The sequence below is a fragment of the Pleuronectes platessa genome, chromosome 11 (assembly GCF_947347685.1).
Source record: "Pleuronectes platessa chromosome 11, fPlePla1.1, whole genome shotgun sequence".
Classification (NCBI taxonomy): domain Eukaryota; kingdom Metazoa; phylum Chordata; class Actinopteri; order Pleuronectiformes; family Pleuronectidae; genus Pleuronectes; species Pleuronectes platessa.
Genome location: NC_070636.1, coordinates 23,980,827 through 23,997,401, shown reverse-complemented (window position 1 = coordinate 23,997,401; position 16,575 = coordinate 23,980,827). Strand labels below are relative to the sequence as shown.

The 16,575-nt window shown below is 42.0% G+C and overlaps 1 protein-coding gene across 1 annotated transcript in view; it reads left to right on the top strand.

Annotated features, from left to right (window-relative positions):
• gabra2a (gamma-aminobutyric acid type A receptor subunit alpha2a) overlaps positions 1-9,379 on the top strand; it is a 41,591-nt gene extending 32,212 nt beyond the window's left edge. Inside the window, exons 7-9 of the mRNA XM_053434476.1 lie at positions 1,359-1,511; positions 7,611-7,813; positions 9,080-9,379. Coding sequence (XP_053290451.1) covers positions 1,359-1,511; positions 7,611-7,813; positions 9,080-9,379 — 656 coding nt within the window. The remainder of the gene's footprint in view (positions 1-1,358; positions 1,512-7,610; positions 7,814-9,079) is intronic.
• The last annotated feature ends 7,196 nt before the right edge of the window (positions 9,380-16,575 follow it).

Genomic DNA, 16,575 nt, shown 5'->3' with positions numbered 1-16,575 from the left:
CGGTTCAGCAAGATGGCACATTTCGTGCCCCTGCCCAAACTTCCATCTGCCAAGGAGACGGCTAAACTACTCCTTCTCCACGTCGTCCGTCTCCATGGCAGACGTCCGGTGGACGTGGTCTCTGATCGGGGTCCCCAGTTCGCCTCAGTGTTCTGGAAGGAGTTCTGCTCGCTCCTGGGAGCCACCGTCAGCCTGTCCTCAGGGTACCACCCCCAGTCCAACGGCCAGACCGAACGCAAGAATCAGGAGATGGAAACGGCACTCCGCTGCATGACATCTCAAGACCCTACTTCCTGGTCCCAGCAACTTCTATGGGTAGAATACGCCCACAACACCTTGACCAGTTCCGCCACCGGTCTCTCCCCCTTTGAGTGCACCTATGGGTTCCAGCCACCGCTTTTTCCGGCACTTGAGAAGGAAGCATCCTGCCCCTCTGTCCAGAGCTTCATCCGGCGTTGTCGCAGGACTTGGACCCGAGCCAGGGCGGCTCTACTCCGGGCCGCTGACAGCTACACCGCGGCATCCAATCGCCACCGCTCCAAGGCCCCAGACTACCAGCCGGGTCAGAAGGTTTGGCTCTCCACCCGGGATATTCCCCTCCGGGTGGAATCCAAGAAACTGGCTCCTCGCTTCATCGGCCCGTTCGAGATCCAGGAGATCGTCAACCCGGTGGCAGTGAGGCTCAAAATCCCTAGATCCATGCAGGTTCATCCCACGTTTCACGTCTCCAAAGTTAAACCGGTCCAAGAAAGTGCCCTGGTCCCTGCCGCGCCGCCTCCACCGCCTCCTCGCCTCATCGATGGAGGTCCCTCCTACACTGTCCGTCGCATCCTGCAGTCTCGCCGACGTGGGAGGGGATTCCAGTACTTGGTGGACTGGGAGGGTTATGGCCCTGAAGAAAGGTCCTGGGTCCCCGGGAGGAACATCGTGGACCACACCCTCATCAGGGACTTCCATCGACGCAACCTCACCCAGACGTCCAGAACCAGGCCACCTCCCAGACCACATCCTCCGACGGAGTCCCCGAACGACAGCGACGACGCCGAGGACAGGGCGGGTCCCTCCTACTCTGAGGAGGACAACAACACTCTCCCCGGGACCATGGAGGTGGAGATGGACGCTGGACTCTCGGACGAGTAAATTGAAATGATTAAGATAGTCCGGCCAATCTGGGGCCCTTGTACACGTGGGGCCCCTAGGCTGCAGCCTGTGCATTAAACTGCCCCAGATCACCTGTGCCCCTTTAAAAATCAATCTACTGATATAGTTCCCATCTGTACCCACCACTGTATGTAAGCATGCTCACTGAGCCGGACTGATATGCTTTTGAGCATTTACATTTTGCTTTCTGTTCTCAGGTGAATACACAGTCATGACAGCTCACTTCCACCTGAAGAGAAAGATCGGCTACTTTGTGATCCAGACATACTTACCCTGCATCATGACCGTCATCCTCTCTCAGGTCTCCTTCTGGCTCAATCGAGAATCTGTGCCAGCCAGGACTGTGTTTGGTGAGTTTCTTCATTTGACTCTTATAAACCTTAGCTGAGATCTACCACCCTGATATCTTCCAAAAGACCTACTTAGGAGGGTCATATTTCTTATTTGAGCAAATTTCTGTTAAAGGCTGAATGTCAAAGCATAAATATACACTAAGAAAGGTATATCTATTCAATGCACAATATTCACATTAATATCAATTCATATTTACAGCATCTGTTTCATGCACAATATTTAACTTCTCATTTCAACAATATTTTTTGTATCACAAGAGACTGTCCTTTAGCTTAAATCAATATAATTTGTGTGCCTCAACCACATCTGGGAAAAATAGGGGTCTCTGTCCCCTCAGAGGCTGACAAGTTTATGAATTCTGTGATAGATCACATCAAAACATAGACCTTTACATGAACACCACATTGACCACATCGTCGTCAAATGACTTGGCAAATTATAAAAACTCCCAGAGTTCTTGATTAGACTTAATTTAATATTTCCTTATAAAGATTTATTGGATAGAACCTTGGGATCAGCATGGTGCAGACTAGGTTATACTCCTCCATCTTCAGGTATTCAGTTTCAGTGTGGGGAAGCAGCCACATGAGCTGACGACCGTTTCAGCATAAGAAAAAAGCTTAAAAGAGTGACTGAATATAAATCTAATTTACTTTGTCCACAACACCAGAGATCATTCAAACAAGGGTTGTGTGTGTTCTCAGATTTTCCTGTCATGTTAGTTTATAGGTTGCAGATCTGTTTTAGGGGGAGCAGGGACAATCAGGTGGTACATCAGAAATGCTCATGAAATCCTGGCCCAGCGAGGATTCTGGAATGGTAACACTTCCTATCCTCATGTTAACCTGCAGGGCTTTCTCTGCCCCTGTTTGTGTCCATGGTTGTAAACATGCTGAATCTTTACAGATGATTATACATGATAAGGTATACCGTGTGATTGGCATCTAATACCGTCCAATGGGTGCAGCTGTTGGTTGATGTACATTCTATTGGCCATGGTTGGTTTAAAAAACCAATGCTCTTAATGACTGGGTGTCAGTAAGAGAACAAGTGGGAGGCTGTTTTCATGTTGCTGTGTCTTCCTCTCCAACATTTCAACCTTAGTTTCAACAATACAGAAAACATTTCCCAGTAGCTTTGTGGCTTGTCAACGGGCTCCGCAAAACTGGAACAATTTCAGACCCGCACTGATGTTTTATTTGGAGAGAAGTTCATACATCCCTGTGTTTACCAAGCTTCATGCGGCCATACATAGATCATGATTTACATATGGTCGACTGATGAATAGATGTTATTCAGCTCCAGTGCTTCCTGTAAGCCTTTCAGCTGTTGCTCTGGGCTTCTCTTCTACCTCACTGTGTTTTATGTGATGTGCATCTTATCTTATCTTAGCTAAGTTTCCAAAGTAAAACACACCAAACTGTAATTTTGTCTCACTGAAGATCTAAACAATAAGATTACCTCATAGTAGAATCCACTCTGCATCTGTGAGATCTCTTTTCTCTGAGGCATAAGCTCACAAGCCAAATCAGTCACTATAGCTTTATAACCAATTTTTTTTTAGATTTGTGACTATGATAAATCTTTTGCCGTTATGTGTTTTCACACACTGATACAGTGGCATTACACTGAAACGATCAATTTCTATACAAGTAAATAAATTATATCACCACATAGTTTTCTAGTTATTATATTGTGAATAGAGCATAATTTTGTGTAAACCACAATCAATGCTGCTGGATGCTGTATAGTTGTTCTTTATGTTGTCTAGATATTCCTGTTCTACCGAAACAGTTGTATAAGACTGCACTGGCAGGAGAAGGGAATGGAGAGCTATCTCCACCTCACACTGTGATTCCTGAAGTCAGCAAATACATGAATCTGCAGCTGCTTCTTAAAGCTTCACAGAAATGTCAATCAATCAATCAAATTTTATTTGTATAGCCCATATTCACAATCACAATTCATCTCTTAGGGCTTTAACACGTGAGACATCCTCTGTCCTTAACCCTCAGCAAGAGTAAGGAAAAACTACTAAAAACCCTTTTAACAGGGTAAAAATACGTAGAAACCTCAGAGAGAGCCACTTGTGAGGGATCCCTCTCCCAGGACGGACAGAAGTGCAATAGATGTCAGGTCTAGGAAAACATCATCAAGATTAAAGTTTTTAGCAGCATTGATGAGGTTAAACATTTTGAAGGACAACCCCAACATGACATGCCAAGCAGTCCAGCTGCAATCACAGTCCATGGTCAGCAACTAGCAGGACCACGATCCACCATCCAGACCAGACGCCACTCCAGTCCTCAGTCACCGTCCACCGCCGCCCACTAGGACCCACCATGAGCCACCGCCGCGGTCCTGGTCCACCGCCTGTACCCAATGCCAAGGCGACACAGGGTCCGCCGCTAGCACCACGATCAGCCCACACGACACAGAATCCGCCACACTGGATCCAACACTGCGACCCCCGATGCGCGATCCACAAACCGCAATCCATGGTGCGGCCAAAGAGGCCCTGGATCTGCGGGTGATAAAGCAAAGGGATTCCGGTGAAGGGGGATAGGGGTGAAGAAGAGGAAGGAGAAGCTGGAAAGAGAAGCTCCGTGTGTCATGTGTCATAAATTCCCTTTGCATCTTAGCGTCATCAGGGTTTGTTGCCTTGTAATCAATGATACAATGATACAGGCCGAACTTGAGGCTACACTGAGGCTCAAGGTAAATCTGACTGGCTACTGGTTTGTATGATAGTACGATGAAAACCATGTGGCCCACTCAGTAGATTAGACATCAATACCTCTGCCTTTGTAGACTAAACACTTCCTATTTTAGAACATAGGACAAGTTACGTTCTGCCGCACTAATTAGCTCTAACTATAAGCTTTATCAAAAAGGAAGGTTTTGAGTCTATTTTTAAACGAACAGATAGTGTCTGCCTCCCGAACTGAAAGTGGTAGATTATTCCACAGCAGAGGGGCTTGATGGCTGAAAGCTCTGGCTCCTACTCTACTTTTAGAGACTTTAGGGACGACAAGTAAGCCTGAATTCTGGGAACGGAGTGCTCTAGTGGGTTTATAAGGTACTAACAGCTCTTTAAGGTAAAAGGGCGCTATATTATTAAGGGCCTTGAAGGTGAGGAGGAACATTTTAAATTCTATTCTAGATTTAACTGGAAGCCAGTGTAGCGATGCTAATACTGGAGAAATGTGCTCTCGTTTTCTTTGTTCTCGTCAGGACACGTGCTGCGGCATTTTGGACAAGCTGTAGAGTTTTTAACGACTTACTGCTGGAGCCTGATAGTAATGAATTACAATACTCCAGTCTCGATGTAACAAAGGCGTGGACTAGTTTTTCTGCATCTTTTTGCGAAAGGATATGTTTAATTCCTGAGATATTAAGCAAGTGGAAAAAGGCGATTCTAGATATTTGATTTAGGTGTGAATTAAAGGATAATTCTAGCCTGGATGCCAGACGAACTTAGCCCCGCCCACAACATTTTTGGTCGGGCAGTTCGGTCTGGAGTCGCTCCATTGGGAAAAAATTATGGGGCGTGTTTCAACTGACCAGGAAGTAAAATTCCTCTTCGCTCAATTGGATAGACCTACAACCAATCAGAGCAACGTAGTATGTGACGTATGCTAAGCAACGCATTGTGAGTTATTTACTAACGCCGGGTTCACACCGGACGCTTCAGCGCAGCACCAAGCCTTAAATAACAGCTGGCTCCCATCCACTCCCATGTTAAAACTTTGTGCCGGTCACACCGGAGGCTGAAGCACCGCGAGGCAGCCTTGGCGCAGCGCGGTGCTTCAGCCTCCGGTGTGAATGGCACAAAGCCGTGCAGTGATCTACTGGATCAACGGGTGATATTATTAGCGCTGCCCGGCGGTTCAGCGTCGCTTCAGCGTCCGTTGTGAACAGCCAAGCGCCGGGGCGATAGGGATTAGCGCTGTGCTTTGGCGTCGCCTCCACGTTCTGTGTTCCTCTTTCAAAATGAATGCGCTGTCGATGTCTTCTAAAACAGACTCAATGGCAGCATCTACACATCTCAGCTCGCCAGCGGCAGGCATGTTTGTTGAAAACTAATTCAACCCAAGGGCACTTTGATGACGTGGTTGATTACGTCACCGTTGATCATCTGTCAATCATCGTATAAAGCCCGCCCTGACAATCTGATTGGCCCGGTCGGGCCATAATTTTTTCCCAATGGAGCGACTCCAGACCGAACTGCCCGACCAAAAATGTTGTGGGCGGGGCTAAGTTCGTCTGGCATCCAGGCTAGGATAATTCAGGATCGAAGATCACTCCCAAGTTCCTGACTGTTTCATTGGAAGCAAGAGCAATGTCATCTAGCGCAGCTATATCATTAGATAATGTATCTCTAAGGTGTTTAGGGCTAAGTATTATAACCTCTGTTTTATCTGAGTTTAAGAAGAGAAAATTGCGGGTCATCCAGTTTTTTATGTCCTTGAGACATGCTTGAAGTTTAGTTCATTGATTACTTTGTTCAGGTTTTATTGACAAGTATAACTGGGTGTCATCCGCATAGCAGTGGAAATTTACAGAGTGTGTCCTGATTATGTTTCCTAGTGGAAGCATATATACTGATAATAAAATTGGGCCGAGCACAGAGCCCTGTGGAACACCATGCTTAACTTTGGTGCGCACAGATGACTCTTCATTAATTTGCACGAATTGGGAGCGATCAGAAAAATAAGATTTAAACCAGTTAAGGGCGGTTCCATTAATGTTAATTAACTGTTTAAGTCTTTGTAATAAAATTTGATGATCGAAATGTGTGCTTTAAATCATCCTACTGTAGCTACTTTAAATTTGTATAGTGCTCCAGTGGTCACTGTGATCCTTATGGCCCGAGTGGTGTTTATTAAGTACTGAGAAGAAGCACTAACACCAACACAATAGAACACAATTCATTACGTGCCTCTTGCAATAAATTCTTAATCGGGTCAAACTGCTTTTCTTTTTCTAGATCTAGATTCCACTCTGTAGCCATGATGCTTCAAACAGAGAAACTGTTTTGCATATTGTGGGGAACCTGAATGTATATGAGTGAATATTGGTAAAACTTTTCATGCAGCTGCATTTCTTCACCATTAACTAGATGCTTGTTAGCATGCATAATGGGAAGTATTATATGTCCCTTATTCCAAATTGAGGTCTTAATCCCTGAGTCATTTGTTTAATATTTTTAATCAACCTATACAGGTCCCTTTTCTAAAACAATGTTTTGATAGAAAAAAGAATAGCATGGTTAAAGAAAGGCTTACATGGGACCAATGAAAGTGTGGATGGTGTAATTTTTCTATCACTGTTACACTGTGAAAGGATTTTTAACATCATGGTACAAGGTTTAAGCCAAGACGACCCTTTCTGCTTTAAGCAAGTAAAAAATAATCAGACGGTTCAGTGTAAATATTTCCACCCATCAGTGATTTGATGCAAGAAAGCCTTATGCACATTGATACACTTGATTCAATACATTTTTACTTTAGATGTATTCTTTCTGCTTTATTACCAAAGTCAACAGACAACAAGGGCAGTTTATTTGCATAACAAATAACTGGCAAGGGTATGTCAAAGATCATTTAACAACTGGTTCAAGCAAACACAGGGCCAGGCAAGCACCAGTGCAGACAGATCTTTCACAGTTCAGTGTTTAAAAAAAAAAAAAAGGCCAGGAAGTAGTGGCAAAAACCAGGAATCTCAGCAAAATACAAGCAACCCAATTCTGAGTTTGTGAATGATGAATGACAGAAAAATGTGACCTTTATCAACAACTGAAGAAAGCCTTCAATATCTGAGTCACTGTGATATATCTTATGTTATTTTTGTTTTAATTCGTGGAAGGTTTAACATTCTCATCAATTACGTTTAGGGACTTTGAACACCATAGCTGTGACATCCTGTCTCTTGCTTCTACACCATTATTTAACTTACCTGATGGCATCAGTATAACATACTTCCGAATTTAGTTTGAGTTTTTAAGGACCATGTTTGTTTTTGACTCTGTCCTGTTCTGAGGTGTGTTATTTGGAATATAATATAAATTCTCAGTTTTTTTTTTCTCTTTCCAGGCGTAACTACAGTCCTCACAATGACAACCCTAAGTATCAGTGCCCGCAATTCACTGCCTAAGGTGGCCTATGCTACAGCTATGGACTGGTTCATTGCGGTCTGTTATGCCTTTGTCTTCTCTGCACTCATTGAATTCGCTACGGTCAACTACTTCACCAAGAGAGGCTGGGCCTGGGACGGAAAGAGTGTGGTCAGGGAAAAGGTACAGCTGCCATACACCTTTATTTTTCATTATCAATTAAATCCTCTGGGTCATGCTCCTGCTACCACTCCAACACAACTACAGTTATTATTATCACTATGACTATTATTTCTGTCCGGTAATTACACATATTAGTATTGCTTTTATTGCCTGGTACTGTCCTACAAATATTGTTCTATCTATCTATCACAGAGAGGTGTGTGTGTGTGTGTGTGTGTGTGTGTGTGTGTGTGTGTGTGTGTGTGTGTGTGTGTGTGTGTGTGTGTGTGTGTGTGTGTGTGTGTGTGTGTGTGTGTGTGTGTGTGTGTGTGTGTGTGTGTGTGTGTGTGTGTGTGTGTGTGTGTGTGTGTGTGTGTGTGTGTGTGTGTGTGTGTGTGTGTGTGTGTGTGTGTGTGTGTGTGTGTGTGTGTGTGTGTGTGTGTGTGTGTGTGTGTGTGTGTGTGTGTGTGTGTGTGTGTGTGTGTGTGTGTGTGTGTGTGTGTGTGTGTGTACCAAGTGTAAAAGCAGTATTCATGTTTGTATGATGAAAAGTTGCTTTTTCGTTAACTAATTTTGAACAACAGGATAATTATTGAGCATATACTAAATAATGATAAGATACTAGAGAAGGATTAGGAAAGACTGTGTTGAGTTGAATATTCATTCGTTTAGGATTGGTTCATTCATATCATGAATTGGAATAAAGACGACTTAAAGTCATTAACCAGCAGTTTTGCCTACTGTACATTATGCTTACAGAATCATGTTATCCCTTATACAATCTCAGAGCCCATCGACTAATGTCTGCAATGAATTAGCCTCTGGGGGCAACAGTCAATATTTTGGGGCCTACGATAACCAGGCCAAGACTGTTACAGTTCAAATTGTTCTTTATCTCACGGGTCGAATGTTTCACCACACAATACACAAACAGGAACACGTTTTGTATGTTTTTTAGGTCCAAATGACATTTTGGTTGCTGATGAATTTAAAAGCTGATAGTTGCTGCATTTCTGTCAGTGAGTTCCAACCCTATTGCTCTCTACACAGAATGTTTACCTGCGGGCAACCCAAAGCCTACACAAATGTGATTTGTCAAACTAGAAACGGAAAACAGAAGGCTTCCTGCCCGTGCTTCGATTCTGCATATGCACCTGCAGAATCTGTTTCTAGACTTTCATTGTTTTTAAAATGTTCAGTGCAGATATAGATGAAGTAAATTTGCTCCACAATATTAATTTTGATCATGGAAAAGAAGTCTCTAACCCGGAGGAATTTTCATTACAGAAAAAGGAAGCCGCCATCATGAAGAAGAACAATGCCTATGCTGTAGCTGTTGCTAACTACGCTCCCAACATTACAAAAGACTCAACGCTGCCCACCATCTCCAAGTGTGCCCAGAATGAAACCAACAAAACCACGGCAGAGACGAAGCCCGAGAACAAGAAAACCTTTAACAGCGTCAGCAAGATCGACCGCATCTCTCGCATCATGTTCCCTGTGCTGTTCGGGGGCTTTAACCTGGTTTATTGGGCCACCTACCTGAACAAAGAGCCGGTCAATAAAGATCTGGATCTTTCCAAATGAACTGCTGGGACTGACTCCAACACAAGCCCTATTCAGGAATTATACATGTGCTGGTATTACATGCATAGAGAATGATCTGTCAAGTACAAATTTTAGATCAATTCAGGTACATATCATAACTGGGTTAGAATAAACCTGAGAGCTCACATACCGAGTGTAAGTGCCAAACAGCCTCCTCTGCCATTGTGTCATTATCTTAGTTTCACTTGTTGATTCAGCCGCTCAAGCTGAGAGGGAAGGAAACTCATGGATGAACCATATCTTTTTCCTCCTTGAAACGAGAAATGGTAAGTTTTCATTTTGTATTAAGCCTACTTAAGCATTCCAAATGTTGTAATAATTACAGCATTAAAAAAACTGAAAAAATATTTATTACTGGAAGAATCTGAAAATACTTCATTCTATATCCGACTGGTTTCATTGCATGCCACGTAATGGCAGCCACCTTGCTTTAAATCCAACCAGGGACCTTTGTCACATTTCTTAACCTATATTCCTCTCCCTATGTTTTCTGTTAACAACAAAGAAAGGAAAGACCATGTTTAAACATGAAACCAATCAGGGTTGTTTGCTGCATTGCTTTTTGATAATGAATCAAATGAGGAAAGGTCATTAAGTGACAAACCCACAGAGAATAATCAGCAACTTTACCTCAGCTCTCCAGAGCTTTTTAGCCCTTTGTTCATTCATCAACTTTTGGTCACGTTGTGGTTCAACATCATTCCCAGCAGCAGCAGCCCTTTCTGGAGCCGGTGGAGACCAAACCAGAAATACAAATAACTAATAAAAGCAAATAATAGGATCAAATAAGGTTTTATATCACTTTCAACAAATCTGACTAATTTGCATTACTTGCTTTGAGAAATATTATTATTTACTTTTGTTTTCATTTGTAAATTTAATTGGTGCTCACAAATTATGATGTTGTGATAATAAGGTCTTTATCTTGTAATTTGGGGGAAAGAAAAAACATATTAACTAAAAAGTATATACCAAAAATGTGTCAGTGCTTTGCTAAAACAATTTAGGACCTTACCAACTGCCAAGATGAAGTAAGTACATTAACTTAATCAAAAAAGATCTGTGTATGTCCTGGAGCTTCACATTATTATAAGCTCTCCTTAGACTTCCAGTGTTAAAAGTAAACGACCTGTTAAGTGCTCCTTGGTCAACGTACTCAAGCCCCAAGGTTTGCGTAAAACCTGATTGCCAATCTTTTTACTCCATAAATGTCCAATGGGGCTGAGGGCAGCTGACTGTTTAGGAAAGTCCATCACAAGCAGGACTCCTTCTTCTTCTTTTGTCATCATCCTGCTGTAGCATGAACCTTTCCATCAAGATACAAACCAACGATCATGTTTCTGAATGATGGAGCTTTGCTTCTCTTTGCTTCAGTGCAGCTGAACACTGGATGCATTTGACTCACTTTAACCGGCCTTTGATGAGTAGAACAACTGACACCCGAACAAAGGTTCCAATGGAGTTTAAGTGGCTTCAATTGGATCGCTGACCTTAGCAGTGAAACTTAAATATTTCTTCATTTTACATGACACAACATATTGTGTTTTTAAATGTTACTGGAACTTCACATGCATAATATGTACATATATATACAGTGATGGTCCAGGTGGTTTGAGAAAGTAGCATGAAATTCATTACCCTCCTCCACATACACTCAACAAGATCTTTTGGTCAACATGAGAATGTTAACAATCAATAATATCAAGCCATTTAGATCATCCTGGATCTTGTTTAACATCATAACATTAATTTGAGGTTCTCTTCTCATGTTCATCTACATGCCACTTACTACTACTGTTTAAACCGTGTGTTCAGTCGTCAGCCCATCATCTCAGTGTTGATTCTAAAGGGTTTTGTGTGAGATTTGTTTCTGTGGTGTGTATTGAACGAGTGTCTTGAAACACATTATTAGGAGCATCCTGCAGGAACAGCTCAGCCGGTCGGTGCAGTGAAGCTCTCATCAGCTCAGCCTTCGTGCTGTCATCACCAGTCTGACCCAGTATGTAACCTCATGTAGCACAATTACTGTTCACTCTCCCAGCACACCCTGCTGCTGCCTCCTGGGAACATCAGTCACCAGCCACCTATCGCCCACCTGTGTGCTCAGTTTCTTCACATTATAACATGAATGTGTGTGTGCCCTCTCTATTTTAGGGAAATTGATACACAGATGGAAAAATGTAATTAATGAATAATAAAAACCTTTAGAAAGTTATAATTGCATTAAATACACGTATCTCACTGACTGTTAATGATGGTGGAGAAAGTCACGTCCCTTTTTCACTTACATTTCCTTTGTATCATTATTCTTGAGGTGTTCCCTGTGAAAGTGACATTGCACTGTTTTTTAAAATAAACAATATTCAAACAGAAATTGAAACCGTTCTTTCTAATTCTGATTGCAGAGTTGGGTCAAGCTACTGTGGCTCACAAATATATGAAAACTACAAATCTGAAAGTCTACCCCTGCTGAAATGGGAATCTTTCAGCACATCCACCATGAGGCTGCCAACGTGGCTCTTTGTTTTCAGGCTGCTGAACATACAGATCTCTGCTCAAGAAACAGAACCACCCCTACGAGAAAGACCATAGTGGTGTATGTCACTGGGATAACACTTCACTATAACATGAAATATATGTAGTGTCTCAGTAATGTGCATGAAATTAAAGCTCTACTCCCTGGCATGTTCACTCCATGCTAAGATATTATGAATGGATGGATGGTTACAAGACAAAAAGGGTTGGAACAAAAGAGTGGTTATTGTATTCTCTAAACTTACATATAATAATAAACCCCATCATATTTTTTTTCAATGGAAAAGATTCATCTAAAAAGTAACTAACAGCCATATTAATATTTGAGGTCGAAAGTACAATAAATCCCCTCTGAAATACAGTGAAGAGAAGACATATGAGTAAATACTTCAGTACTAAAGTGAAAGTACTTCAAAATCACACGAATATACAGAACTTGTATTGTTGAGCCAGAGTTAGCTGCATGACAAATATGCATTTGCAGTGCTTGGGCAAGAAACTTTTTTTAAAGTAAAAATTAAATGACATGCTGATGTTAATATCACATCACAGAACCAGAGCCAATCACATACCATCGTCACTGGTCATCTGACCACATTCACTGGTGTACTGTGCAGAACTATAAAACAAGACCTATTCATGTACTGCTCGGGTTCTCAGCACGCCTAACCCACAAAATTATTTCAATGATGATCATGTCTCCAACATTCTTTGAATTTTGGCCGATATTTTTCAGAATAAGAGCACACATTTATCCGTTCAAGATAAACAAATCAATCTCCCGGGTGAGAGTTAACACCACATTTTAGCCTGATGGGAGAACTTTGGCCTGCAGTTCAACCATGATTGTAGGACAGGACCAAGGATGAGTTTATAAATATAAACTCTTTTTCTGATTATGGATATCATAGTTATCAAGTTCTCCTAATAATCTAGAGCATCTCTATCTGTACACTTTGCTTAAGTCCTGCACTTTATGACTACAAACCCAATTGAATACTTTGCATAAAGGTGTCCAGATATCCTTAATACGCACAAACACACATACACAAGTCAGCAGACCTCGAGGCATTCCAAATCCAAGCAGTGTTCACATCCACAGCCTCGCTGAGAGAGGAGTTCTGCTTAAAGGCGAGTGTTGCTGAAGAGGCTATAATCAGGCCCAGCACAGCATCCACAGCACGTCAGCACATCCACCCTCCTGTCTGCACCTGTCTTTGATCTGCAGCCGCACCACCTTATCCCCACTACTGGCCATCCTTTCACGCTCCTTCATCTGCTGACTCACACTGAGGCTTAAAGCCCACAAGCTCTGCACGCGTCAGCTGTGGACAAAAACACAGACCAAGTCCAAACACGAGTGATCTTTAACCTCATAATTCAACTCTTTTGAAACAAAACACAGACTGAAACTTTGTGTTATATGTGCTCCCAGGCGATAAAACAGAAGGGAATTGGGGTTTCTATCTTTATGCTATGTTTTGTACACAAAAATACACACTACACACATGCATTAACACATGGGCGGCAGTGGCTGAGGGGTAGAATGGTCGGCGGTTCGATTCCCAGTCTGACCAATCTGCATGCCGAAGTGTCCTTGGGCAAGATGCTGAACCCTGAATGGCCCCCCATAGAATAACTAAGTGCTGCGAATAGATGCACTGTATGAATGAATGGGTGAATGTAGAACTGTACTGTAAAGGGCTTTGAGTGGTCCTCAAGACTAGAAAAGCGCTATATAAATACAAAACCATTTACCAAAACCATTAAAACCTTGTAAACACATTCAGCTGTCAGTGTAATTCAAATCATTACATTCACACACTCTCTCTCTCACTCTCTCAAACCGATCGATACTGTTTTCTTATGCATCACATGTATTTAATCCAATTTCATAATTTCTCCACTGCACTGTGTTTTTAAAGTTGTTCTATTATTTCTCCTCTCCATATTAAAGCACATTCAGCAATTTCTTTGTTTCAAATAAACCTGCCTTACCCTAAAGTCTCTGCCACTGCCCTTGTCACACATCATCCAAATACATACTGTGATACCACAAGAGTCTTGATGCAATAAAGGAATATTGTAAATATCTTTATGTTTAGTGTCTTTCAACTGAAGTGTTCCTTCACAACTCTCATCCTTTCTTTCAACTGTTCACACACACAGTTTAGGTATGAATCATTGCAGCCATTTGTTCAAGTGGCTGATCAGAACTTGTGCTCAACAAAGTAATTAACACTAATTGCTTGATCTTACCCACCGTACACACTGTACCCTTGACACAGCCAGCACCGCAGCACTGCGACATTCAGATTCACACAGCTTTGGACCGGGGTATCAGTGAGACTATTCACAATGCTTTCATTATTTGTGAACAATCTGCCTGTCTGCCCCTCTGGCTGTGTGCAGCCACAGTCAGCAATAATAAACAAGTTCAAATAAATCATCTCTCAGCCGAATCAAACTTAAAGGGATAGTTCACAGAAAAGAGTCATCATCTACTCCCCACTATGTCTGAATGTCCTCTGATATCCTATTGAAGGCATGTTCAGGTTCGCACGCACACACCGGAAACACAGCACACACTGCACACTGTATCATTATTTTTGGACTTTTCTGCTTAATAGGGTGTAAATTATGCCATTTCGGGTCAAATGTGAATATCGGGGCTTGCGGACAGGAGTAGTATGTAGGCATTTTAAGATTTTTGTTTTATTACGTCTGAAGGTGTCACCAGTTACTTCAATTGTATTGGATTTGGCTGCAATGTTGTCTCCCTCTGAAACTCCAGACTCCAACACTTCACCCATCCCTCCCGCGGCATAGTGGTGCATAGATAAAGAGTGCATTTTCCTTTTCCTGCAAACTATCCCTTTAGGCTATAGCAACATTATTAAATATTTCCATTTTGTCAGTAATCAAAGGATCATATACCTTCCTCCGCTCAGCTTTGGCTCTCTAACTAGCAATTATCTATACAGTATATCTAATAAGAAGCTATACACATGGGGCCTGTTGTACCAACAAGCTCAACATAACCAGGATAATTTTTCACCCAGCTTCAATGAACCTATTATCAGCCACATTGATAAACTATACTATGAAGCTATATCAGTTATCAACTGTCTCAGTTAGCTTTGCGTTTTTATATGTACGACTTCTTACCAACAATCCTATGTGAAGATCAAAACCGGTAGTAGCATATCTTACCAACAAGTATTGTATGATTAACCAAGGCCTGAGGATATAGAAGTCTTTGTGTTTTTCCTACCTGGTGTGTACGCAATAAAACAGTTATAGTCTGTGTTTTTCATAAAATGAAACTGAATTAGCTTTCTTACGGTTCACGTAAGTTGCTTGTATATATACAGTATATATATATATATATATATATATATATATATATATATATATTTACAGACTTGACTGCAGTTATTTTCTATATACAACATGTCGACTATTTCAGAGGTATGTTAAGCACATGAGACAAATGTTAGACCCAGGTTTAGAACTTTTCAAAATAAAAGCTCTGAAATTCAGCTCGATATGAAACATTGAAGCAAAAAAAAACTAACACTGCGCTTGCTCTTGTTGACAAATTGCTGCAGAGGATAATATTTTATGGATGTTGTTTCCTTGACAGAGATCTGCATCTACTACACGTGTAGTGCCTGTAGTTTATTAGTGAATGTAAGAACACTGCCACACCCCAATATAGCACTGGTTGCCTGTTCATTCAAATTTAATTTTATGATGATTGAATATATTGTGTGTCCCAATCACACCATATTCGACACTGCACTTCATTTGGCCATTAAGGATAAATTTACATTTATTTAAATGTGAAACCGTAGGATGAACGGTTTGCGAGATATGCGTTCCATATACAGACGTTTGTGGAATTAGTAGGTAGACAGGATATACTGTTAATGCCACAAATAAATAAAAGAAACTCAGTTTCAATAAGTATTTACCAAAATGCTATCAATAGACTATATAAAAAATCAAAATTATTGCATAATTTAAAGTTGTTTTTTTAAGTACTTGGCCATATGATCTCTATAGAACCAAAATGTTGTCTATATACTGAGGAACCATAAAGTACAGTGTGGTATGAATAGGACACTCTACCCTCTCACTACCCTGTCAAGGTGCCCTTGAGCAACACGCTGAACCCAGTGTGCAGCTGCTCCAGCTGCTCGGAGCCTCTCAGCCGGTGGTTGTCCAAAGTGGACACGGTGAAGTGCGTCCTGGACCATCCATGGATCACACAGCAGCGGGTGTCTGCTGTCACTGGACACAGAACCGTCAGGTTGAATGGTACTGATCAATACTAAACACGTACAGCGATCACATCAGTCTTCATTAAAGACGAAAGACAGATTGGAGTTTCTTCTAGCGGCGGCAGTGTGAGCGCAACCAGTTAGCGGCACTGCAGATGGACTGGAGGAGAGTCAGCTCTCCATCCTCGCGCACTCTGCCACGTCCCCCCCTCCTCTCTCTCTCTCTCAAACACACAAACGCACATACACACACACACACATACACCATGGACGCATCGCTCACATCCCCTCGTCCCTTCATTTAACCCGCATCGGCTGCATCCAGACGCGACCCGACGACACGAACACCCGCTT